At 45.9% G+C, this 27,532-nt stretch overlaps 1 protein-coding gene across 1 annotated transcript in view; it reads left to right on the forward strand.

Annotated features, from left to right (window-relative positions):
• Positions 1 to 16,359, forward strand: part of BARX2 (BARX homeobox 2) — a 75,236-nt gene extending 58,877 nt beyond the window's left edge. Inside the window, exons 2-4 of the mRNA XM_008021498.3 lie at positions 887 to 1,187; positions 6,952 to 7,036; positions 15,231 to 16,359. Of these exons, the coding sequence (XP_008019689.1) occupies positions 887 to 1,187; positions 6,952 to 7,036; positions 15,231 to 15,497 (653 nt within the window). The 3' untranslated portion in view covers positions 15,498 to 16,359. The remainder of the gene's footprint in view (positions 1 to 886; positions 1,188 to 6,951; positions 7,037 to 15,230) is intronic.
• Positions 16,360 to 27,532: the final 11,173 nt, after the last annotated feature.

A 27,532-nucleotide genomic window follows, 5' to 3' on the forward strand; every position in this document is an offset into this window, starting at 1 on the left:
CAAGAGTGGCATGTAACTGCTATGTATGCCACCATACCCTGCCCCGACCACATGCCCATAGCAGACATTGTTAATCGACCCCAGCACCTTTTCCTCAGCCAAGCTCTGGCCAGCCTGAGAATCCTCCTTAACATAGTGCTGGAGGCGCCAGTCATACCGATCTGACCTTTCATGTTATTTAAAATCTGTTTGTCTCCCTCTTCTAAATGATGTAGCCACGTGATTCATGATGTGCTGATAGCATGGGACTTCAAGCCAGAAGAACTTGGTTTGACTCCTCCATCTGCTGCTTCCTCGTTACATTATCTTAGGCAACTCACTTAACCTTTCTGGGGCAATTCACTCCCTCTGAGATGAGAAAGTTGAATTAAATAATCCTAAAGCATCCTGTCAAGCTCTGAAAAATGCTATGATTCAAGGTATACACAGACTTCTCAGGAGGAATTCATAGCTACAAGCATGTCTTTTTATAAAGACCACAGGTGGTTCTCAGGAAGTTTGCATATTACAAATCTATTTCGGGTTTCTGAAATATGTGTTTCTAGCTTTTCCTGACTACTTCTTTTCATCTGCCTGGTCCCGTGGACCAAGAATTTAGGGATTCCGAAGAGAGACAGAGGGGAAGGATCCGCTTAAAACCAGAGGACTTGCAGGAACCTCTTCTTGGTGGTGGGCTTCATCCTCCCCCACCAAGCTGAGCAGATCTCTGTGCCTGCCCTGCAGCTGTAGGTCTTGAGCTACTTCTCCTTCCCCTTCCTCCATCTGTACCTCCTTAGGAGCAGGGTCCTCCCTGTCAGACAGACCTCAGCCAGTGGCCCTCCGCAGGTCCTGGCCTGCTTCCCCACACCGTTCCCTGTGGTGACCTGCCTCCCTGCTTGTTTTCCAGGCTCCCCTTCCCTGCGGGCATATCCGCTCCTCTCGGTGATCACCCGCCAGCCCACCGTCATCTCCCAGCTGGTCCCCGCCACCCCGGGAATCGCCCAGGCACTGTCCTGCCACCCAGTCACCGAGGCGGTCTCTGCTGAGGCCCCAGGGGGCGAGGCCCTAGCCAGCAGCGAGTCAGAGACGGAACAGCCCACGCCCCGACAGAAGAAGCCCCGCCGGAGTCGCACCATCTTCACCGAGCTGCAGCTCATGGGCCTGGAGAAGAAATTCCAGAAGCAGAAGTACTTGTCTACCCCGGACAGGTGAGGACGCAGGGAAGGGACTCTCCGCAGTGAAGGCCCTTGAGGACGGGAGACTTGCTCCCGTTGTGGGCCATGGAGCCAGAGCACTGTTGCAGTGAGGCGGGACACTGTGGCAGGAATCCACTCCTTGGCTCAAGGCATCTCAACCTTGGTTAACAGAACCCAACCTATGTGAATCCACCACACAGTCCCTGGAGCCTGCCTGTGGCTGAACTTACACTCGTCACTCTATCTCCGTATTTGAACTTAACTATTTCAGTATCATAAACAAGGTCAAGTTTAGCAAATTGTTGCTCAGGTGGTCAGCTGGGAAACAGGCTTGGTTTTTAAGCCACTCACTCTTAGGATTGGAGGCAGCAGGACTAGATCTGGAATTAGGATTAATGATCCTCTCAATCTTCTCCACAGCTTCCAGCTGATTCCCCACTGACTCAGCTTGCTGGCCTGGCTAGTGCTTGGGAAGGGCTGGAGTGATCCAGTTGAGGAGGTCAGACATGTTGGTGAATTTGATGGCTGTCAAGTCAGAACCATTTGACTGAGACCCAGGAGGACCTGGCTGAGAGCCCCTTCTTTGAACTCCTCTGAGATCCATGTTGGGGAGGCTGTGACTCTTGCTTTCTTGGAGGCCTCAATGCCTCACCTCCTTTTCTTTAATTTACTATTTTAACTGGAACATATGCCAGAGTGTGTGTCTGGGCCGGGTATTGTGGCCCACACCTGTAATCTCAGCAGTTTGGGAGGCTGAGGCAGTAGGATCATTTGAGGCTAGGAGTTTGAGACCAGCCTGGGCAACGTTGTGAGACCCCGTCTCTACAAAAATTAAAATATGAGCCAGGTGTGATGGCATGCACCTGTAGTCCCAGCCACTCAAGAGGCTAAGATGGGAGGATCACTTGAACCCAGGAGTTTGAGACTGCAGTGAGATATGATTGCATCAGATTGCATCACTGCACTCTAGGTGAGACCCTGTCTGCAAAAAACAGAAACAAAAACAAAAAAAACAATAGCCAGGTGTGGTGGTTCATGCCTGTAATCCCAGCACTTTGGGAGGCTGAGGCAGGTGGATCATGAGGTCAGGAGTTCAGGACGAGCCTGGCCAAGATGGTGAAACCCCATCTCTGCTAAAAATACAAAAATTAGCCGGGCATGATGGCAGGCACCTGTAATCCCAGCTATTTGGGAGGCTGAGACAGAGAATTGCTTGAACCAGGAGGCGGAGGTTGCAGTGAGCCAAAATCATGCCACTACACTCCAGCCTGGGCAACAGAGCGAGACTCGGTCTCAAAAAACAAATTGTGTATCTCAGTGTCTCATCTTGTTCTTTCAAACTGACTCTGGAGATGACCGAGCTAATAATGTGTGATCCTATTTATTGGGGAGATTTTTCAGGTCCTTTTTCCTCTTCTTCTGCCTACTGCCTTGGCCATATCAGGTTGGACACTAGTCCTATCAAAAAGTAAAGGAAGGAACCTCAGATGAATCTCTTAAGCTATGTAGTAGCTCTTCGATACAAATTTAAGTGACAGAGGAGTCTGCATATCACTGACTAAAAGGGGATTTAGCTTCTGATTCTGTTAACGAGGCACCATCAGCTGTTTGGTAAGGGTCTTCTGGGTGTCACTGGGGCACTGTGGCAGGGATTATGGGTCCAGAAACAGTCGAGAGAGTCCTGTTGTGACAGAAAGGGATCATGGGGAAGGAACGACTGCAGGAACAAAGACGCAGCAAGCCAGGCGCTGGTGCCTGTGAGGTGCTGAGTGCAGTAGGAACACAGGGTATTGCTGAGCGTGGGAGACGGGGTTAGGGAAGGCTTCTCAGAGGAGGTAACATTTAAGAAGAGCTTTGATTCCAGGAGGGACAGGGCGTCCCGCACTGAGGGGTTGGCACATACAAGGCAAAGAAGCGGGTCTCACCGAGTATGTGGAGGAAACTGCAAGTAGCCAGGACGTCTCCAGCTTAAGGTGTGAACAGGGAAACGGTAGAGGTGAACTGAAGGGTGGGAAGGACCTCGTATGCCTGGCTGAAATGTGAACTTGGTTGTTTAAGCAGTTGGCGCTGCCTTTATGAGCTGGAAGTGACATGACCTGGCTTCTGTTTTAGAACTGTCTCTGTGGCGGCACCATAAATGGTGGATGGGAGAGGCCAGAGATGGAGCAGGGACCAGTTAGGAGAGAATCCAGTGATCATCACTGAAGACTTGAATTAAAGGGTGGCAGTGGGAATGGAGAGGCAAGTACAGAGAGGAGGACAATTTTTTACTATTATTATACTTCAAGTTCTGGGATACACGTGCAGAACGTGCAGGTTTGTTACATAGGTATACATGTGCCATGGTGGTTTGCTGTGCCCATCAACCTGTCATCTACATTAGGTATTTCTCCTAATGCTATCCCTCCCCTATCCCCCCACCCCCCGACGGCCCTGTGTGTGAGGTTCCCCTCCCTCTGTCCATGTGTGAGAGGAGGACAATTTTGAAGAGAGAATTGGCAGAATCAACATTGCAGGAGGAAGCAAGAAGGGAGTAGAGAATTCTGTGGTTTCTGGACTGGGCTAGCAGGGGGATAGGGACACCATGACCTGAAGTTGGAAGACAGAGGACAGAGTAGACTTAGGTGGCGAAAGGTTGAGTTCTGTTCTAGACCTGTGCATTTGGGGTGTCTTTGGCAGATGATGGAGATGGGTCTGTGAACCAGAGGTTAACAGATGGGATCTCCAAGTCTGACATGGCTGTTTTCACTTCCCTATCATATAATCGAGAGCCTCATGAACGTGTGCACCCAGGGGAGTGGGCACCATTGTCTATGGTAGCATGGTGGCATGTCAAATTGGCTTCAGCACGCATGGCTAACATTTTAGGCTGATTTTTCAGAAGTCAGATAATCTATTTTTTTTCACAGAAATATTAGTTCTTCATAAATCTCCTGGGGCTCCCTGGTACTTGCCCAGGCATCTCAGGTCACCTACACAGGCTTGATTCACTTGTCTGGGAGGACACCATCGACTGGCATGGAAGCTGCCATCTTCACCCGCCCTCTCAGATGTTCCTCGCCTCCCTACGTGACCAGGGCCATGAGCACTCCCTCCTCCCGCAGCTCTCACCCTCCTCCTCTGTGTTTGTTTCTCCAGTTTCCTAGGTGACCCCATTTAAGCAAATATGCAGGGAAGTGAGAATTTGTAACGGTGGCAGGTAATGAGAGAAAGCTGATGACAGTGAAGCATGTTTCTGTAGCCAGAGTGAGTCAGGGCTGCATTTTTCCCAAGTGAGCTAACACTGTTTGCTCATGCAGTGGCAGAGCTGTGAACTGAGCCTTCCATTGACTAATGCACCTGATGGCCTCAGGTGAACTGGGCTCGGGAAGGCGCCGCCAGAACCGTGGAGGACCCTTCTCCAGGGAGGCCTAGGACACCAGAAGTCTGCAGGGTGGCCCCCTGGGTTCTTGGTTCTCAATGAGTGGCTGCTTGGGCAGCAGTGCTGCATTTGTGGGGACAGCCAAGTGCTGTTGGCACTGGGAATTTATTGGCTTTAGCTTGTTAATCACTTTCAATAAAACTGCCAGCTTCTCGCAGTCCTTCCACAGGGATAACCAGATGCATGTGAGTGCCGATTTAAGACCAGTTCCAGGGTCCCCTGAAGGAAGACTCTGTATTATTGGGGCTTTAAATTATGCAGCCTGGTCAGAGCAGGGCGACTGGGCAGCTGCACCTGAGACCGTCAGGGCCGGTCCCTGCGGGCCTCCCTGATGGTTAGAGCGCCCCAGGTGGAGAGCTGCAGCTGAGAACCCACACCTGAGACTCCCCATGAAGCAGGCAAACGAGACTGCCTGTGGGCCCGAGATTCGCAGACGGTAACCTCAGAAACCCAGGGCCTTTCAAAAAGAGGGGGTCGCTGCCCCAGCTCTATCAAGGGCAGTTGTCCCAAGTTGCTGCATTCGAAGTCCACACTGCTTTGCTGAGCAGGGCTGGCGTGGCAGTGAGGCAGCTTATGTTGGCTTAAGGAGGCGGCTGTCCAGTTGGTGCTGAGATAGACCTGGGGTTCTTATCCTGTCGGGTCAATGGTGGTTGTCTCAAGGACTGACGTTGGAAGCCTGGCTACAGACTTCCCTTTCTCATTCCACTTGTCCCACCTGGTTGTTCGCTGCTTCTTGGGATGAAGCATCCCTGTGATTCCCTTTGACAGGCTCAACTTGTGCAGATACAGTGTGGGTGGGGTGAGCCCCAGCACAGGAGCTGGTGTACGGGTCAGACATCGTGGGTTTGAATCCTGCTCCACTTGCTAACTCTGTGATCATCTGCCAGAGGTCGGTAAAGGTTTTCTGGGCAGAGCCAGACAGTAAATACTTTACACTTTGTGTGCCATATGGCCTGTGACCACTACCCAATTCTGATATTGTAGCACAGTAGTTTATTTTTTATTTATTAATTTTTTATAGAGTCTCACTCCATTGCCTAGGTTGCAGTGCAGTGGCACACAATCTCGGCTCACTGCAGCCTCCGCCTCCCAGGTTCAAGCATTTCTCCTGCCTCAGCCTCCTGAGTAGCTAGGATTACAGGTGCCTGCCACCACACCCAGCTAATTTTTGTATTTTTACTAGAGACGGGGTCTCACCATGTTGGCCAGGCTGGTCTCCAACTCCTGAACTCGGATGATCCGCCCACCTTGGCCTCCCAAAGTGCTGGGATTACAGGCATGAGCCACTGTGCCTGGCCTGTTACGATAAAACTTTATTTATACAGCCAGGTAGCAGACAGGGTTTGGCCACAGTTGCTGAGAGAGTCTAATCTCTCCAGGCCTCAAATCTCTTATCTGTAAAATGGGAATAATTATACCTACTTCATTGTGTTGTGAATGGGATAGATAAGACAGCAAGTCAGGGGCTTAGCATGCAGCCTGGGATGCCGTGGTGCTCAGGAAATGGTGGCTGTGTTGTTAGATTTAGCCCCAGAAATGGATTTGGCTTTTAGGACTTTACAGAAGACTACAGAGAAGTACACAGTCATGATTAGCAGTAGAATGGAAAGCAGGAAGGGCTGTGGACTTAATGTTTGTTTTGGAATCTTTATAATATTTATAACATTTTAATTGTTATAACAATTTAGGGCAGCTACAGCGATTGAATCAATCCATCAGGAAGTATTTTTTGAGCACCGGTTCTGGATTTAGCAGTGTGATGGGCACTTTCATGGGTAGAAAAGAAGTGGAAGACATAAGCTGCTCTGACTGCTGAGTTAGGGAGGCAGAAATAACACGGTGGGAGTGATTAGAGAACAGTGGGAAACGTGGCACCATCTGGGTGACTGCTGGCCTGTGGGAGGGTGCAGAGGAGATGAGCTGTGGGAGCCGGAGCTGGGACCACAGCTGGTTCTGGAGTGATGAGTGGATTCCCATCAGCAACATCGGCTTTGCCTTTTGTTTCCAGTTTGGATGTCGGGCCAGAGGGTCAGAATAAATAATCTTGTCCAGCCAGGAAAAGGACTGTGTGATGAAGGCCTAGGCATCCTTCTCAGGTCCCTTGCAGACCATTAATATTTCAGAATGGGGACTGGCCCAGGTGTCCTCAGCCATGGTCATCTATTTCTTAATTTCTCAGCTTCCCAGTTTCCTCTGTTGGATTCTTGGAAGGAAAGAAAAGCGCTTTGGGGAAGACCTCGTTTAATGAGGGAGGTCAGAGCCTTGATAGCCAGTGCTGGAGCCTGTCAGCAGGATCCCATCTCTCCCGCTCCTCCCCAGCCTGCTCACCCTTCCTTTGTATCTTGTGCCTTCTAGGTTGGACTTGGCCCAGTCTCTGGGACTCACTCAGCTGCAGGTGAAGACCTGGTATCAGAATCGCAGGATGAAATGGAAGAAAATGGTAAGAAAGGAGTGACTAACCATGATCCCATCCTGATGGAAGAGGACTTTTCCTCCAGGGCTGTTGGGAGGGAGGCCGGACCATGTGGCAGTTTGGGCTGTGGAGATTGGAAGGCCTTCTATGCTGCTGGCTTGCAGGGAGCTGCTGGATCTGTAGGTCAAGCTATTCCTCTTGACCTGGATTTCCTAAACAGAGGGATATTCTTTTTCTGTTTCGTTAAAAATCAAAGGAAAAAAAAAAAACTTACAGGCTTTTAACTTGCTAGTTTTTTTTATTATTATTATACCTTAAGTTCTAGGGTACTTGTGCAGAACGTGCAGTTCTGTTACATAGGTATACATATGCCATGGTGGTTTGCTGTACCCATCAACCCATCATCTACATTAGGTATTTCTCCTAACTTGCTAATTTTAACCCTACCTGCTAGCCTTTTCAAACAACTTCCTTCTTCCTCCCACCAAGAGCTAAAAATAGAAGTCAGTATTCTTTGTTTATACTGACGTAGAGGATGCATCTGTTCTTTTGACTGTGCATCCTCTAACGCAGTGATCCTCAAACTTTGGTGGGCATCAGAGTCCCCTGGGTAGCAAGTTCAATGCAGAACTCTAGGCCCCCTCCCAAGATTCTGGCCCCAGAGGTCTGGGCCAGGGCTGGGAATGTGCATGTTCACAAGCCCCCTCGTTATTCTGAAGTGCCTGGTATCATGACCACAGTTTCCATCATCCTGCTCTAGTGCCTAGCTAATGAACATTTCCATCTTTGATTTTTAAGTTAGAATATATACATCCCTACATTTTCAGGAACTCAATTTCATTATCATTTATTCTTTTCATTTAAGAAAAGCACTATTAAATCAAAATTTTCCAAAGTAGTCAAGTGTTGCCTTTCTCGGCTTTGTAAACCATTGAGTCAAGGTCAAAGCCCAGAGCAAAAGAAAAAGAGGAGGGGTGGCGATAAGGGAAGAAGTGCTGCTGTTCTCTGGAGCCCAGGTGCTACCATGTCACCTGCCATGGGCTTCTTACCCCCTCACCAAATCTTAGTGGCTCTTTCTCCTCTCGTCCATTCCATGCCTTCATGATGACATTCTAATTTGCTAACCCATCTGGTCACAAGCCCTATTTCTTGGTGTTTCAGGGCTGAAATATGATGTTTTCACAACAATCAAATAACTAAGGTGTTCTCCCGACCCCAGTTTTCAGGGGGGAAAAAAAAAAAAAAGGTCAGCGGACAGATGTTTTCTCAGTGCTGTGGTTTTGTCCCATATTGTTCTTTCTTAAACTTTTAGTTCTTGCTATTCCTTGCTATTTTCTGCTAACAATGAGGGGGAAAAAAAACCCAAAACAAGTAAATTGCAAATGAATATCAGTGGGAAAAATTAGGAAAAAAGTCAACAAGCAGCAATTATTATATTCCCAAAAAAGAATTTCCTGGGCAAATCTTGTAATTTCCTCCGGGGGACCTGTCCCTGAAATGAAAGTTTTCCAGTGGAGGCAACTTGGCTCATGAAGTGCTCACGAATTAAGGCAGAGATGCCAGTTACGTGTTCAAACACACGGATATTGCATGAGTCAGCACATGTATTTTGTGTCTCTTGTGAGCCATTCCTTGTCCTAGGCACTATAAGAAATAATGAAATAAAATATCACCCTTGCCTTCATGGAATTTATGATCTAGTCAGAGAAACAAGGCCCAGGAAGTAGCTGCCGAGCATGTTATAATTAAGTGCTGGTTGTTGCGGATTTATAAGCCTGTCGGAGTTCAGAAGAGAGGTAGTGAAGGTTGCCGGGAGAAGTTGAAATTGAAGGAAGCGGCCGGGCACGGTGGCTCACGCCTGGAATCCCATCACTTTGGGAGGCTGAGGTGGGTGGATCATATGAGGACAGGAGTTTGAAACCAGCCTGGCAAACATGGTGAAATCCCGCCTCTACTAAAAATACAAAATTAGCTGGGCGTGGTGGCGGGCGCCTGTAATCCCAGCTACGTGGAAGGCTGAGGCCAGAGAATCACTTGAATCCAGGAGGTGGAGGTTGCAGTGAGTTGAGATCACACCATTGCACTCCAGTCTGGGTGACCGAGCAAGACTCCATCTCAAAAATAAATAAGTAAGTAAATAAATAAATAAATAAATGTCATTAAAATAAAATAAAAACAAGAAATTGAAGGAAGAATGGATTCGGTTAAATAGTCTTGCAAACACTCTACAGTGCTAAGTACACATGGACACCTTTTGGGGGATTGGTTTCTAAAGAACTAGACTTGGGAGTGAGAAGCACCAGGCCATGTTCCCATGCTTGCCCTTCCCTGGCTGATTTTGGGCAAGTCCCTTCACTGCTTTCTGTGCAAGATCCACCACCCACCTTCTTCCTCGTCAATCATCAGCCTTGAAATCAATGTCTCCTGAGTAGCAGAGGCATTGTTTAAATTGGTTATCAGCAATCTTTTCATGAGTCAGATGATTAAGGAATTGACAGGCAGCCGCCTCTGCCAGCACCGCCCAGTGCCCGTGGGACAATGCGTGTGCCTTCGCCTGTGACGTCACTTGTTTTTCACCAGCAACAGTGTTGCTGGCATGATCGTAGGCCAGTTATTGATGGGTATCAATGTCATGTAAACCAAAATGGAAGTAACTTAGCAGATTTAACCTCAGAGAACATTCTGCAAGCCTAGAGGCCCAAACTGTCAGTTCACTTTTGAGTTAATTCATTGAGCATTTAACATGCATCAGGCCCTGGAGATGCAAAGGTAAGACATGAACCTGTCCACTAGAAGATAAAATTGTCAAAAGGTACTCAGTCAAGTGCGGGAGACAGACCTGCAAACTGGCATTATGATTACACGGAGCGGTCAGGGCAGCAGCAGGGAGATTTATAGGATCAGCGCAGAGAGTGGAATAGCAAGGCTGTGGTGTGATCCTGATTACTTCATCTAGTTTCCCAGTAAAACTCTTTCAAGGCTATCTCTTTAGGTACTGGGGAGGAAAAGAAAAAGATAATTGGGTAATAAAGATGTCTCAAGGCTAGTAACCTAATTGGAACTGGAAAAAGATTAGCAGTTGATTCTCAGACTTATTCACACGGCTGCCAAGGGTAACCTTGCCAGAACCAAGATAGCATCTCTGACGAGTTCTGACCAGTCAGCACTGGTAACCTATAGCGGGTTGGGTCAAATTAATCTTGCACATTAAGATGGGATGTGCACCCTCTATTCCATGTCTGTTGGCTTTAGTTCCAGCAGGACCCACAGTGTTTTGCAATAGGCTGAAAGAGCCTCATTATTCGGTGGTCTCTTTGAGCTCTAAAATGCAATTCTGTTCCGTGAGAGCATCCAAACAGATACCTCCTTTCTCTCCTAGTCACAGAATTGGGTGGGCCCCACACTATGCATGGCCACTATCTTTCTCGTGAATAGTCCGCAGGTAGTTAACAACTCCATGAATTGTTACCAGTAGCTCTCTGTGTCATCTTGGGCAGGTTACTTAGGCTCTGAGTGCCTGTTTCCTCTGCAGTAAAAGGCCTAACACATACCTTGTAGGGTTGTATTATTAACTGAGCTAATCTCTGTGAAGCACGTAAATAGGACCTGCCATATAGGATACAGCCAAGAGATGTTTTTGCCATTATTATTATCATTATTAGTATTTTTATTACCTCTTCACGAAATCCATGTCTTCAGAGAATCCAAATATTTGGAGGCCAGGATACATAAGCCAAAAGTGAATTCTGTGAGTCTCAGGGTCTCCACGCAGCCCTGAGTGTTTGTCCTTTCTCAGTCCCCACTTCCCAGTCATCTCCAAGTCAGTGCCTTGGCATTGGGGGCCCTGCTTGAGGTCCAGTGGAACATCACATCTTCAGGCTGAGAAAATCAGCTAATGTGAGCAGCAGTGTCTGGGAGGAGATTCATGCTGGGGAATCCAAACTTGTTTCTCAGCTTCATGGAAACAGTCATCAGTTATGTGGCCCTCGCTGCCCTATGAAGCTGCAGAGAGAGACAGAGAATAAGGAGGAAAGTTCGCCCCCCACTAATAAGTCTACTGCCTGGAGTCTGCTGGGAGGTTGGGTAATTGCAAATAAATACCAGACATAGAACAGTGGCCCAGTTTACATATCCCTTGCACATTATGCTGAATGCAAATACTGCTAAGACTGTTAGATTCAAATGGTCAGGAGGTTTGTGTTCAAATCCCAGCTCTGCCCTTTTGGCTTGCTCTTTGATACTGACAAACTCTGTCAGCTCAGTTTCCTATCTGAAAAGTAGAGGGAAGGAGAGAGTTCCTTCCTGCACTGACATTCCCTGCCCCCTACTCAGGCTGCTTGGAGGGAAGCAAAAGGCCTGGTCTTAACACCCTCAGCAACAGAACATCTGAATACCTCGTTTCAGAGTTTGGAGGGCTGTCACCAGGCACAGCTAATAAAAGTGGATGGTGTGCTAGGTGTTCTTCTGAGAGGCAGAAGGAGGCATGCGGCCTCTTGGACAAGGAACTCTCTGGCTTCTCTGGACCAACGGGACTAAACTGGCTCTAAGAATAAATGGGGAGAGGGCTCCTGGCAGGAGGGCCACAGGGTGCATGTGAACGGGTAGCTCCTGATGGAGGGTGGTTCTGAGATAATTGCATGTCTCAGGTGCGCTGGAAGGCAAGGGGCCAGAGGTTGAGTGCAGAGAGCAGCCAAGAGGGTAGTTATCTCCTAATTATTGCTTGTGCTGGAATGTTTTATTCCATTTAGAAAATGGTCTAATTGTTTTGGGGATTTTTTTTTTCTGCAGTAGGAAAACAGCCAGGTGGGGTCCGTCCAAACCGTGTGGGTGGTGTTCTCTAATTGCTGGGCTGGACTTTCTTTTGCCAATTAGGTGGCTTCCATAGACCTGCCCTTTTCTAGTTTGATTACTACATGGGGCAACTTACTTTTGTATAACCTCTTTCATACTGAGTGGATCTGCCTTCAACATGTAAATTCCATCTTGGCACAATTGGGTGCTTTCAAAAGCCTGCACTCAGACTGAAATCAAAATCAGATAATGAACTTACGTGAAAAGAAATACAGGGAACGTCTTCTCCCCAGGGGTGGTTTCCGTCAGCATCTCTACCTCGTTAAAGATCCCCTTAATATCTGTGTGTTAGCTGTTCACGTGGAAAGGACAGTGGTTGAGCAGATTTTTAGCTAAAAGGAGGTGTTTACTGAGAACTTCTTGGTTTTCTCACCTTATACACAAAAATTAATGCAAAATGAATCATCATCTAAATGGTAAGAGTGAAAACTATGAAACTTAGAATATGAGTAAGTATTCATGACCTTGAATTAGACAAAGTGTTCTTCGTTATGACAGCAAAAGCACAAGCAACAGAAGCAAACATAAATTGGGCTTCATAGAAATTTAAAAATTTTGTGCTGTGAAGGACATCATTAGAAAAATGAGAAGACAGCCCACAGAATGGGAGAAGCCTACATCTGATAAGAGACATGTATCCAGAATATTTAAAGAACTCTTACAACTCAATAATAAAAAGACAACCAAATTTAGAAATGGGCAAAAGATTTGAATAGACATTTCTTCAATGAAGATATACAGCTAGCCAATAAGCACTATGAAAAAATGCTAAACTTCATTAGTCGTCAGGGAAATGCAAAGCAGAACCACAGTGAGATACCACTTCCCACCCTCTGGGACGACCATGGTCAAAACAGACATCAACAAGTGTTGGTGAGGATGTGGAGAACTGGAACCCTCATATGCAGCAGACTGGAACGTAAAATAGTGCAACTGCTTTGGAAAACAGTCCTTAAAATGTGAAGCATAGAGTTGCCGAAAGATCCAGCAATTCAATTTCATTTCTTTCCCATGTTCATAGCAGCTTCGTTCACAGTAGCAAGCAACCCACGTGTCCATCAATTGATGAGTGAATGAACAAAATATAGTATACCCATAAAATGGAATATTATTTAGTGACAAATGCTACAACATGGATGAACATTGAGAACATTATGCTAAATGAAAGAAGCCAGTCACAAAAGTGCACATATTATATGATTGTTTATAATAAAATGTCCAAAAATAGGCACATCTGTAGAGACAGAAAGCAGACTAGCGGTTGCCTAGGGCTGTGGGCAGATCAGTTAGGGGTTGGGGGAAAATAGGGACTGACCGCTAATGCTATGGGGTTTCTTTTTGGGGTGATAGAAGTGTTTGAAAATTGCATTGTGGTGATAGTTGTACAATTCTGTGACCATCCTAAAAATCACTGAATAGTGCACTTTAAATGGATTTGGTATGTGAATTATATCTCAAAGCTGTATTAAAAAAAGTTATGGTTTCATCCTTAAAATTCAGCACCTGGAGGTCCTCTGCTGCTCTTGAAGGAAAGAGGAGCAGTCAATAAATATTTAGGGACTGCATAGAAGTTAGCTGGAAGTTTGATTCTTGGAGTATGGAGTAATGGAGAGAAGCAGGGTTTGTCTTCCAGGAGCTTATATACAAATATAGAAGATAAGATTAAGCTAGGTTTATAAATAGCAAAAATATCTCCCACCCCTAATCATCTGTGCTAATCCAGGTCCTCTTGAAGCCCTTCTCAGTAGCTGCCCAGAAAATCAAGGACTATGCCAAGCCAATGGAGGAAGGAGTGTCTATTACATTCCAAAGTAAAATATAAATATTTTTAAACTTATCCCTGTCTACCTCCTGGGACTCTTGTATGGGTCACAAATTGGGGTAATAAGGGTGCCAGGCCTTTGAAGTCAGCCAAGGCCATTTAGGGTCCAGTTATTTGGCTTGCTTTATATCTTTCCTCGACTCCAGGGAAAGGTTTGTTGAGAAAGCCTAGTTCATTTGGTAGCAGTTGTCAAACACCTGCTACATGCAGGGACTGAGTCAGAGGGGCAGCAGGTAAACATGCAATGACCATAGTTTCTGAAAAGTGCTCTGGTTGGGATAGTAGAAGCTGCTCCGAGGGCACATGGCTGAGGGCCTTTAACCTAGACCTGGGGGATCTGGAAGGCTTCCAGGAGAAGTTAGCCAGGAGAAGGAGGGTGATGGTGTATATATTCTGGGCAAAGGAAACCTACCATTCAGGTGCCGTTCTGGTCCTTTCATACACATTATCTGTTGGTCACCCTCACTGTCACCCTGTGATACAAGGTATTATTACTCGCATTTTACAGATTAGAAAACGGACACTCAGAGCCTTTAAAGGACTTCCCAAAGACAAAGATGATAAGTGGAAGAGTTGGAATTTAACCCAGTTTTTCTACTATCAAAGTCAAAATGCTTTTTAAACTCTGCTGTACAACTTCTTCGAACACTACAAAACTACATGCTTTATAACATTTTTTTCTGATTACAGAAATACTTGTTTGATCATTGTTGAAAGTTTAGAAAATATAGAAAAAGCATAAAGATTAAAAACTATCTGTGATCCTGCAAACAAGGTGATGTACAGATCACTGCAGACAAGGTGGTGTATAGGCTGTCTAGTCTCCAAACTGGATTATGCTAAGAATCTGTTACAAAACTATATTAATAATATTTTCCATGTTATTAAACATTCTCCTATATAGTAATTGTAATGGTTGTCAAGTATTCTGTCTTTGGGATTTACTATAATTCTACCCAATTTACATGGCCAAACCTTTAGGATATCACCCCCCTCCAACTTTTGCTGTTATCACCAATATTGTGATGAGTATTTTTGCAGATCAATCTTTGTCTCAGTCTTAGATAATTTTTTAGAATTTAGCCTAAGGAATTTCTGTGTCAAAAAGCTCTGCTTTTTATTTAAGGCTTTTGATTTGAACTCTTAGGTTGTGTTGAAAAGGTTGTAACAATCACACTTTCACACAGTGTGTTTTTTTCCTGCTTGCTACAAATATTGTTGTCTTTTTAGCTTGTCAACCTGATAGTTATTGCATTAACATTTTAATTTTCATTTCTTGCCTTATTGTTGAAGTTGAATTCTGAAGCTGCTTATGATTATTGTATTAAATGCCAAAATATATAATATTGACCAAAATGCATTGAGCATTTAAAGAATGGAGGTGTCTTTGTAGACCAGAGGTGATGGATTGAGAATATATTTTGCCAAATCCTGCAATTTTACTGCCAGAACAGATGGTTTAGATGCAATGTGAGGTTATACTGGGAGTGGAAATGTGGAGGGCAGGAGTTATTTCTTAGATTTAATAACAATTTTTTACTCACGCAGGTTCTTAAAGGTGGACAGGAAGCACCCACAAAACCCAAAGGTCGCCCCAAGAAGAACTCCATCCCCACATCAGAAGAGATTGAAGCAGAAGAGAAGATGAACAGCCAGGCCCAGGGTCAGGAGCGACTGGAGCCCCGCCAGGGGCAGGAGGAGCTCTGTGAAGCACAGGAACCGAAAGCACATGATGTCCCCTTAGAGATGGCAGAGCCACCAGACCCACCCCAGGAGTTGCCAATACCCTCTTTGGAACCCCCACCATTAAGCTAAAGTAAAACCCTTTTGAGAGAAGAGGGAGACTGGGGAGAAGGGAAAAGAGGGAAGGCAGGGAGAGTAGGCAGAAAAAACTTTCCAGCAGCCCAGTAAACTGGGGGAGAAGAGATCTAGCCATCTCCCTCCCTCCCACAGTTCCCAGTGGCCTTGTCATTGCAAGCATTTGACAAAGACTTGCTTGTCTTGAGCCTTTCTCTTCCTGAAAGGCTGCTTTAGCCGTGGATGCCCTTGATTAAGGGAGAGAGCACCTAGGAGTTGCCTGCCCTAGCTGGGGTGACGGCCATGGGGCTGGGGCTGGGTCTGTGTTGCAAGCCCTCTCCCAGCATGCAGTGGAGAGTGCTTAGCTCTCTCCCTCCCGACCTCTGGGCAGCCAGTCATCAAAGCAGAGAGACGTGGCGGTATGTGGGCAGCATGCCCAGGTTCCTTGCTGACTCAGCACTTACGTAGTTTTAAAAAAGAATTTAATGTTTTTGGTTGTATTTTTTTGTGGGGGTGAGGGTGGGCAAAAACGTGGGGGGAGTTCTGAGTTGTTAGAAATGTTTCTGAATCAAGTTTGTTTGAAGACACGTGTGCCTTTGTACCCATTATAAGATGGTCATGAGACCCAAGAACTGAGAAGCTTTTTTTTTTTTTTTTTTTTTGCTTTATTTACCCATTTATGCCTAGTGTTCCATTATTGGAACTCTAAGTGGGAGTTATTTCTATCCTACTGCTCAAGGTCATCGCCAAGGTCTGATTTTTCATAAAAAACATTTGTGACCTTCAGCATAAATGGGTTAAGGTGCCATCCCTGAAGCTGCAATGCAGATATGTTCAGATAACTTTTATTTTTTAATTAAAAATAAATCTTTCAAAAGGATTGAGTGTTTCGTGTCTTCTGAGGAGTGTATGTAACCCTTCCTGACTGTGTCCTATGGGAAGGGACCCCCAGAGAGTGAACCAGACTTGGGGGACCGCCTTTTCCCCATCTAGAAAGCAAAGGATTGGGCCAGGCCATTGGTGTCCAAGTGCTGAGAGCTGTGGGAGTGGAACCGAGCCTCCGGGATGAGGACAGGGCAGAGAACCTGGGCTGTCCCCTCCACCTCTCCCACTGCCTTCTGCCAGAGCAGCTCCCTTCTCAGCCACTTCACTCGTCCAATGGTCTTACTTTTTTAAAGAGGTAAGAAATGCATATGCTTCAAAAGTCAAAACCAAAAAAGAAGACTTGGGCTGGGTGCAGTGGCTTATGCCTATAATTCCAGCACTTTGGGAGGCCCAGGCAGGCAGATCACCTGAGGTCAGCAGCTCGAGACCAGCCTGACCAACATGGAGAAAACCTGTCTACTAAAAATACAAAATTAGCCGGGTATGGTGGTACATGCCTATAATCCCAGCTACTCGGGAGGCTGAGGCAGGAGAATTGCTTGAACCTGGCAGGCAGAGGTTGCAGTGAGCCAAGATCGTGCCACTGCACTTCAGCCTGGGCAACAAGAGCGGAACTCCATCTTAAAAAAAAAAAAAAAATCTTGCTTCCACCCTGCCCTCTCCTCCCCTGAATCCCCTGTAGGTAATTATTTTTATTGGTTTCTTGTTCATCTTTCCAGGGCTTCTTGACTAAGTATTCATTTGGATGATGGGCTCTGCAACTGTTAACAAAAGAAGACCTGAGAACTACTTGACTAGATGTGCTGGGTGATTTTAAATTTAAAAATGGTGTTCCACGTTAATTTAAGACGAAAAAGAAGGAGGCTCTAGACTTCCTAGCAGGAGGACTCTGCCTCCGTTTGTCTAATTCTCATGCATTCTGGCCCAGAGCCTGATCTCACAGAGGTCACCTTTATGATCACCGCTCCGGCATGCTCACCTGTGATGCCTTCCAGGGCCGAGTGCCCGTTTAGTGGACTCTCAGTTATTAATTACACAGTAACTCTGCCCAGTTGCAGGCTTGGAGAATACCAACTGACTTTCAACAGTGGCCTCAACAAGGAAGCCAAACCTGTTACTCGTTCTGTAAAACAATCACATAATTCATTTCAAAGTTAAACAGGAAAGATCCGCGTGTTTTCCATCACCTGGCAGGCCGCCTACTTTTCTCCATTAACAGTCAGAAAGTGACTGCAATTTTGACTTTGCCAAGGCAGTGCCTCATCCCCTTTGTTATTGAGATCAACAGAGAAAGCAGTCTTTTTCTTAACTCTTGTGAATAGACAAAGGAGGGGAGGATTTGGCTTCTGAGAACCAGTCTGAGCAGACCACACCTAGCTGCCTGTGCGAGGTTGCTTGTACCACGCGGGCAGAACGCTGTCTCCTCCACATCCAGCCCACTCCACAGTACAGTTTTATGATCTGCCTACCAGGTGGTGTCACAATGAGCCAAAGAATGTGCACAATGGCCACAGTAAACCGGTGGGTCAGTGCTAGTTCTGTCTCAAGCCTAAGGAAGTGTTCTGTCCCATTCGCACTACCCCAGAGAGGCCTCCTGTCTGGATGCTGGCTTCCCAGGATGGGTTCCATCTCTTGTCCTGGGCTCCCATGATGTCCTTTTCTTTTTTTTAAGTTCAGGGGTACATCTGCAGGTTTGTTACATTGGTAAGTTTGTGTCATGGGGGTTCGTTGTACAGATGATTTCATCACCCAGGTATTTCAGCCTAGTACCCATTAGTTATTTTTCCTGATCCTCTCCCTCCTCCAACCCTTTTCCCTCTGGTAGTCCCCAGTGTATTTTTCCCCCTGTATGTCTCCATGTGTTTTCATGATGTCCTCTTCTGAGGTGCCTGATAGTGACTGTCACCGCACAATACATGTGTCCATACGCAGTGATATTCCGGAGCGCTGGGCTCTGGGTACTATTTCTGACCTCCAACTCTCACTCCTTGGCATGTGGCCTGTGCTTTTGTGTCTTGCCCATAGGGGTTGAATTCATTGGTGAATGTAAGACCTCTGATGATCTTTCCTTGTGTTTTGGAGGATCCAAGTTCAAGCCCTTGGTTTGTCTTCCGGCCTCAGTTATGCATGGCGTTGCCTGGTGACCCAGAGAGGCCGGGCCGGGCCTTTTAAAATGTTATTTTTTTAAATTGACAAATAAAAATTGTGTATATTTATGGTGTATAACATGATGTTTTGAAACATGCATGCATTGTGGAATGCCTAAATCAAGCTAATTAGCATATGCATGACCTCATGTATTTATCTATGGTGAGAGCACTTAAAATCTACTCTCTCAGCGATTTTCATGTATACAATACATAATGAACAATAGTCACCATGTTGTACAATACGCCTCTTGAACTTATTTCTCCTAACTGAAATTTTGTAGCTTTGACCAACATCTCTCCAGCCTCTCCCTACTCCCACCGCTGGCAATCACTATTTTACTCTTTGCTTCTATGAGTTCAACGTTTTTAGATTCCACATGAAAGTGCCCTAAATGCCCATCGATGATGACTGGATGAAGAAAAGGTGTTACATACACACCATAGAATACTATGCAGTCATAAAAAAGAACAAGATCATGTCCTTTGCAGGGACATGGATGGAGCTGGAGGCCATTATCCTCAGCAAACTGACACAGGAACAGAAAACCAATTACCAATGTTCTCACTTGTAAGTGGGAGCCGAACGATGAGAACACACGGACATATGGCAGAGAACACCACACACTGGGGCCTTTCAGAGGGTAGAGGGTGGGAGGAGGGAGAAGATCAGGAAAAACAACTAATGGGCACTAGGCTTAATACCTGGGTGATGAAATCATCTGTACCACAAACCCCCATGACGCAATTTTACCTATGTAACAAACCCACGCTTATACCCGGAACTTAAAAGTTAAAAATAAAAAAAGAAAGTGACAGTATGTGATCTTTGTCTTCCTGTATCTGGCTTATTTTCCTTAACATAATGTCCTCCAGGTCATCATGTCACCACAAATGACAGGATTCCCTTCTCTTTAAAGGCTGAGTAGTATTCCATTGTGTATATAGACCACATTTTTTCTCTCCATTCATCTTGTGATGGACACTTAGGCTGTTTCCATAGCTTGGCTATTGTGAATGTGGCTGCAGCAAACATGGGTTGCAAGTATCTCTAACACGTTGATTTAATTTCCCTTGGTGGACACCCAGGAGTGGGATTGCTGGGTCATACAGTAGTTCCACTTTTAATTTTTTGAGGAAAGGGCTGGCCTTTTGAATGTGAATAGGGACCCTGCTGTCTGTGCCCTGCTTAAGAGCCAAGCCCTGCTCCTCCAACTTCATCCTTCCCCTTTTTTCCCCAGTTCCCAAGGCTTGTGACTGGCATCCAGAAAGCAGCTTCACAGCCTTGCTCTGAAGCGTATTGAGTCGGAAGCAGTCCTGTGTGGGTCTGGAGCGGGGCTACGCAGTGATCTCCAGCATGAAGCACACTTTCCTCTCTCAGCTTCTTTCTCTGGGTGTCTCAATTTTTGCTTTCCCACGGCATTTACTTTTCCAGGCCTTGCCAAACAAAAGCATCCTCTCCCTTTTCTGGCATCCAGGATGGTGGCCTCTGCAAGTTCAGGGTGTTACGCAAGGGTCCGATAATCTGTTGCTGTTTTGAAGTTTTCTGGAAAAAGGAGAGAGCCATGACAAGTTCTCAGGAATCTGACTTGGAGAAGCTGTGACCTCCGAGGGACTTCAGCTCTCTCCTCGAGAAGTGCCTCTCCTCTAGGAGGCTTGGAGTGCACTTTCGCAAGCACACTGCCCTTCTGCTGCCCCCCGGGCTTTGAAATGGGCTGTTTCCTCCAGTTTTGTACAAACCCATTAATCACAGAGAGCTGAATGTCTTTCCTGGGGTCTTATGGTTACTCAGGAACCTTATGGTTCCCTTGCTGGGAACCAAGGTCCCAGGTCAGACTCCCTGCAGTGGGTCTTTGCCATTAGCACGCCTTCCCTCCTCCTGGAAACGCTGCAGCGGAAAAGCTCCCTGCACTGATTTCTTCCCAGTGCAGGGATTTGGAGGTGGGGGTTTCCTGCCTCTGCCTCCGCGGTGTGCATCTTAACTGCTGAAGAGCGAAGAATTTCTGGAGCAGGTCCCAGACTCCAAGTCTGCGTGTCTGAGTTCCTGTTCTGGATCACTGTGCCCTCAGTTTGCTTACACAGGGTTGGCAAAAGTTTGCTAAGACACAACAGCGGCCCTATTTTTTTTTTTGAGACAATCTCACTGTTGCCCAGGCTGGAATGCAGTGGCATGATCTTGGCTCGCTGCAACCTCTGCCTCCCGGGTTCAAGTGATTCTCCTGCCTCTGCCTCCTGAGTAGCTGGACTTAACAGGTGCATGCCACCACACTCGGCTAATTTTTGCATTTTTAGTAGAGATGGGGTTTCACCATGTTGGCCAGGCCGGTCTTTAACTCATGACCTCAAGTGATCTGCCCGCCTCAGCCTCCCAAAGTGCTGAGATTACAGACGTGAGCCACTGCGCCCAACCCCAGCAGCCCTACCTTGACAGCCAGTAACCACATGGGTTTCATGCTATGAGCCATGAGCCCTCAAACTCGTCTGAACAGATCTATCCGAAACCAGCCTTACTGAGGCTGGTTTAAGGTTTCTCTGAGTCTGGCCCGTTCTAGAACTGTCTTGAAGTGGGGGTATGAGGGCACTGTGAACCTCTTCTCCCATCCACAGAGTGCTTAGAGTTCAGCTGCCCTTCTCACGACCCTTGAACTTTATTCCACCTCAGCCTTGCCCCACGCCCCTGGGCTGGGTCTGGCTTAGAACTGGACTGGAGGCTATGAAGCTCTGTCCTCAGAAATACTGTTTTGTTAGCCCGTTCTAGTGTCGTCTGCTCAGCAGAAAGTGAGCAGGGACTTAGCAGTCACCTGACTGATACTCTGCATTAAAGACCGTCCCAAGGGCTTCCCCCCCATTCTCTCTCCCACCTGGATCAATGCTAGCTGGTAGTTGGATCCTCTGGCAGTTTTCCTAGGTGCTACCTAAATCTTCCCCCACATTATATTTGAAAGGAACCTTTGAGGGGCAGGTAGTGTTGGGGTTAAAGAGCTAAAATGTGCTTTGCACAAAAACTTGTTTCTCAGGATTTCTACTCACTTAATTTCCTGTGTTTGCCTAAAGCCCTGAGTGGCTACTGCTGCTCTTTGTGTAAATGTCTCCTCTTCCAGCCCCGACGGCACTCCACGTTGTAGTCCTCGTTAGTGCTGTGTGCCTTCCAGGCACAGCGGTATCTATCCTCCTCTTTTGACTCTTCCAGTGCGGCTGAGAGAGGCTCTGCCCTAGTGTGCCTTGTGGCCAAGGGTCCTTTCTTCTGGCCACCTGGCTCTCCTCTTTCTTAGTCTTCTCAGCATAATGGTTTGAAATCACCTTTTCCTGCAAGTGTTCTTAATTGACCTGACCTTTTCTCCAGTCTGTTCTGCTAACTCCCGCCTCATTTCTTCCTCTTAATGCACGCTTTGTAATTATCACTGTGGTCCTGACATATTTCCAGGGGACATGGACGAGTTTTGTTTCCCTACTAGAGTGTAAATTCCTCGAGGCATTTTTTTCAGTTTGTTTGTTCTGAGTTCCTTTTGCTGTGCTGAAGTCTCCAAAGCCCAAAGACAGGACTTAAAGGATCTGGATTCTCATGGTCTCCGGCTGACTTCTGTCTTGGAGGCTTCTCCAGGAACTCAGCTTCCAGGATTGGAGCCAAAATCTCAGAATGAGCAGCAGCCAGAGACATCCTTTCCATTTTGCAGAGGGGTAAACTGGAAGAGATGGCAATGACTTGAGAGACGGCCTCAAGGTCAACCAGGGCTGGAGCCAGTGCAGCCCTGCCCTTAGAAAGCAGTGCCTGGGACTTCCACCTACCAGAGGCACATTAGCCACCATCCATGCCAGCAAGTACTTCTTCAACATTTATTTTGTGCCTAGCCCTGTGCTAATACTATGGGAGGAAGGTGGGTGGGAGGGGGAGAAGGGGGCAAAGTAACCTGTCCCTGCCCTCAAATACGCTAAAATCTTGTTGGAGAAATTCATAATCTAGTGAGTTTGGGGGTGGGGCCAGGGATTCCAGCCAAGGTTTTGTAATATTTACGCCTCCCCTTATACTGCACGATGGCGTTCTTTCTGGGCAAGAAAGGTGATTCATGGAAGATGCATTCCTAAGCACGTCCTCACCAGGCTAAGACACTAAGAGAGGGTTCATGCCTTAGGTAGGCCTCTGGTGCCCCTGGAAGGGTGATTAACACTGGAATAGCAGGTGTTTGCTAAATTCACCTGAATATGCCTCTAATCCCAGATTGTCAACCAAATCCTGGGTGGAGAATGGTTTGGGACAAGCAGACAGATCCAGATAATACGGTCTGTAATCTGGGCATGGATCCTGAGGAAAGTGGCTGCCACCAGCCTGGTTTCCCTGCCTTGTACTTTGCCTTTGCCTTACCAATGGGCAGTGGAAGGGACACCCTTCCTGCTTCCTTTCCCACTCACTGCTTGCACTCCACCCAGGTGTGCTCTGGCGCTGGCCTCCACCTGCTGCTCTGTGCTGTCAGCCTCTGGCATCTGCAGGTCAGCCATGGCCAGGAGGGGCCGGGGCGGAAACCGCCTGCCGAGGGGGGCTGTGTAAATCACCGTGACAGGCTCCTTTCATGCCTGCCGGCCTGACCCCTTTCTTTCCTAACCCCTCTTCCTTTCTGTTTATTTTTGTTGCGGATTTATTAGACACACAGTTAAGTGCCCATTTAGCTCTGCAAACTGTCATCATGCCTGCTTCATGAATAAGATCATTCACTGACAAAAGCCTTTAAACATGTTTTTAAAGAGGGTTGGGGAGGCACGGGGGACCGGAGAGGAGGAGGAAATCGTGCCCCAGGTTAGTGAGGAGGCCAAGAACAACCGAAACCCAAGCAGCGGCCTCTCCTGTAGCCCAAGAATGTAACAAGGGCTCTCACAGTTGCCCTGAATTTACCCTGTTTGTCAAGACGTGTGTCATCTCTCCTGTAGGATTCTGAGGTCTAGAGTTCTTCTTTGGGCTGCCAGAGAGCAGACGGTGTGGGGTGGGCTCAGTGGCTGCTGTGCACCTGCTCAAAATGGTTCCCAAGAACCTCGGGGCATGTCAGGCCGAATCTGTGCCCCTTTGGGATCCTCAGTCAATTTCCTCAATCCAAACTCTCTTGGTTTTCCCAGGGCTTCCCTCCTTCTGGCGGCATCTCTTCCCAAGCACCTGGCTCCTTAAACACACCGATTGCTCGGCTGAAAGGAGCAAGAGTCCTAAGTGTGGTGGCTCACGCCTGTAATGCCAACACTTTAGGAGGCTGAGGCGGGAGGATTGCTTGAGCCCAGGAGGTTGAGACTGCAGTGAGCTGTGATCATGTCACTGCCCTCCAACCTGGGCAACAGTGCAGCCTTGCTACACACACACAAAAGGTAGCAAGAGCCTGGTCCAGTGTCTTTTTAATGCATGCAGACTATACATCAGGCACCAGAACAAGGATGTTCTTCACATCATCACATTTCATCACCTCAGCAGCCCTATGCAGTAGGTCCTATTACTGTCTCCATTTCAGAGGTGGGGAGACTGAGGCTTAATGTGGCTAGGTAACTTGCAGAGCTATCAACATTGCTGGGAGATCTCTTATCCCCAAATTGGGCCTGTGCTTACTTCTAAGGAGTCTGAGTTGGCCAAGCCCGATCTCAGAGCAGAGGATCGAGGCAGGCTGACCCTGTACCGCCCAGCATGGGTGGGCGCCCCTGCCCCTACACAGCTATAATGGAGTCATCTCTCACAGCCTACTCTCACGGGGTAGGGTGCAGTCCTCCTCTCGAGTGTGAATGATCAAGCCCTCCACCCGCTCACCTCTACTAGCAATAAGTCCGGGTCCCCCGCCACCTCTTTGGTTGTGTATCAGGGGCTCAGGAACGTTTGAGGGCATTGAAGTGTGTTGGCATGTGCACTGACCTTGGGAGGGGTGCTAGCCTCTGGAGGAACTTGGAGGGCGAGCTCCTATTTGAAGCACAGTAACAGGACAGCGTCCTCACTGCAGCAGTAAGCCTCGTTAGGGGACATGGCCTCCCACATCAGAGCAGGAGGGGCACAAGTGGAAGTGTGAACCTCGGTTGATGCTCCTGGAATGCCGAGTCCTCTCTCCAAGCTGCAGATGCGGATGCTGCCCCTTCTCAGCCATTCTCGCAGTGACCTCTGAGGTCTCAGCAGCCTTGGGGCCCTGGCTCTGGCCCCTGGATCACTTGGCTTCTGCTCCTTAAAGGCCCGGAGCTACTCTTCCTTTTGCTGCTCCCCCATCTCCTTTTCTTCTCTGGTTTCTCTTTTGGCATTTCTTTTTATTTGCAGTGTGTTTTCAATGCAAATAAAGTCCATAATATGAAAAAGTTACTATGAACGGAATATAATTACACACACACAATGAACAATCAAAACAGATGTTCCACATGCAAATATGAAGCAAGAAGGGGTGTTCATTCACCCATACAAAAGCTTGGGATGTGTTGGAGCTGGTTGCTTTGTACTGCTTTCTAAGGATGGCAAATATTTGCTTTTGTTATCAAAGCTACTATGCTTGCTGGGCCCTGGAATACCAGTGTGTGGTCATGGGAATCAGAGACTTCAATGGGTGCATATTTCTAAAGGCTTCTGCCCTCAGAAGCAGCTGTAAAAAACTTTCCAGAATTGAGCCAATTCTAGACTTAGTGGCAGGATCTGACTATTTAAAGCACCAGCTGATACGGAGTGCTCCAAAGACAGCTAACTTTATCCATAAAGGTGAAAAAAAGTATTTATAGACGTAGCATACCAGAATTTTTGTGAGGTGAGTTTCCAATGTTCAATTTACTTTATTTTTGACTTTTTGAAAATTAAATTAATCTGCCACAATTTTACATATATTTTACATATGTTGAAATAAAAAGCACTAATTTAAAGTTATTTGGGGTCATATCCCTGTAGTTAAAAGAATCCAGCTCTCTTTTGGTGAATGGGGATGTGTGAAAGGAAATACCTAACTTTTGACCTTTTTAACATATAAGCAAGATTTAATAACTAGCCTTAGACTTTGAGTAGCTTCCAATCCATCATTGCCCTGGCACATGTCAATTACTTATAGCAAGTTAAATGCAAAACCCTAGAAAAGACAATTTAGTTCCCAAGAGAACAGTAAAGGCTTAGCAATGGAAAACTTTAGAGTATATAAGTACTAAATTAGCGTCGCTGAAACAATATGAAACATGGAAACTTTTCATATTATCTAAGACTTTTATAAAGCCTTATAAATTTCATAAGCCAAAGTGAAAACTGAATCTCCATTCCACATCCTATTCTTTTACTCTAGATCAAAGCAAGACTTCTTATTTTTATTCCCAAGGCAGAGCATTTAGATGTCCCAATTTCCTGAGCCATATTTAATACATTTACATCTCCTTTCAGTCTTGTGTGAAAAATTCCATTTTCCTGATTTATCATTGGCATCCACCATCCAATTAAATCCCTTTGATATTCTTCAAACCAATCACATTTGGGATTCTCAATATTTTCTTAATCATATTTATGTCAATAAAATTAAAGAGTGTGACACCTCCATCTTTGTTCTTTTTGCTCAGGATTCCTTTGGCTACTCAGACTCTTTTTCAGTAGCAAACAACTATTAGGATTATTTTTTCCATTTCTGTGAAAAACTTCATCAGTGTTTTGAGGGAGAATCTATATATTGCTTTGGGTACTGTGGTCATTTTAATGACATTAATTCTTCTCATCCATGAGCATGGGATGTCTTTCCATTTGTTTGTATCCTCTTCAGTTTCTTTCATCAATGTCTTGTAGTTTTCCTTATAGAGGTTTTTGTTTTTGTTTTTGTTTTTGTTTTGTTTTGCCTCCTTAGTTAAATTTATTCCAAGATATTTTATTTTATTTTTTGAAAGCTATTATAACTATTGTAAGTGGGATTGCCTTCCTGATTTCTTTTTCAGCTAGCTCACTATCAGTGTATAGAAATACTACAGATTTTTATAAGTGAATTTTATATCCTGCAACTTTACTGAATCTGTTTATCAGTTATAAGAGGTTTTTGCTGAAGTCTTTAGGTTTTTCTAAATGTAAGATCATGTCATCTGCAAAGACGGACAGTTGCCTTTTCTTTCTTTCATTTGATTGCTCTGGCTAAGATTTCAAGTACTCTGTTAAATAGTAGTGGTGAAAGTAGGCATCCCTGTCTTGTACCAGTTCTGAGAGGGAAGGCTTTCAGCTTTTCCCATTCAGTATGTTGTTTGCTATGGGTTTGTCATATATGGCCTTTATTATGTTAAGGTATATTCCTTCTATGCTTAGTTCATTGAGTTTTTCTCATAAAGGGATGTTTAATTTTATCTAGTGTTTTTCTGCATATATTGAGGTGATCATAGAGTTTTTGCCCTTCATTCTATTGGTGTGATGTATAACATTTATTGATTTATATATGTTGAACCATCCAAGCATTCCTGGTATAAATCACACTTCATCATGGTGTATTATCTTTGGATGTGCTGTTGGATTTGGTTTGCTAGTACTTTGTTGAGAAATTTTGTATCTGTTTTCAACAGGGATACTGACCTGTAGTTTTTCTTTTGTTTTGTTTTGTTTTGTTATTGTGTCTCAGCTGGTTTTGGTATCAGGGTAACACTGGCCTTGTAGGATGAATTGGGGAGAATTTCCTGCTCTTTAATTTTTTGGAATAGTTTGAAGAGAACTGGTGTTCTTTATATGTTTGGTAATTTGGCATTAAATTCTTCTGGTCCTGGGCTTTTCCTTAGAGGGAGACTTTTTTATTACTGATTCAATCATTACACATTTGTTTAGGTTTCCTATTTCTTTCTGATTCAATCTTGGTAGGTTGTATATGTCCAGGAATTTATTCATTTCTTCTAGGTTTTCCAGTTTGTTAGTGTGTAGTTGTTCATAATAGTTTCTGATGATCTTTTTTATTTCTGTAGTATCAGTTGTAATGTCTCCTTTTTCATTTCTAGTTTTGTTTATTTGAGTCTTCTCTCTTGGTTAACCTACCTAGTGGTTTGTTGATTTTGTTTATCTTTTCAAAAAGCAATCCTGAGCAAAAAGAATAC

Source organism: Chlorocebus sabaeus, chromosome 1 (genome assembly GCF_047675955.1).
Source record: "Chlorocebus sabaeus isolate Y175 chromosome 1, mChlSab1.0.hap1, whole genome shotgun sequence".
NCBI lineage: Eukaryota > Metazoa > Chordata > Mammalia > Primates > Cercopithecidae > Chlorocebus > Chlorocebus sabaeus.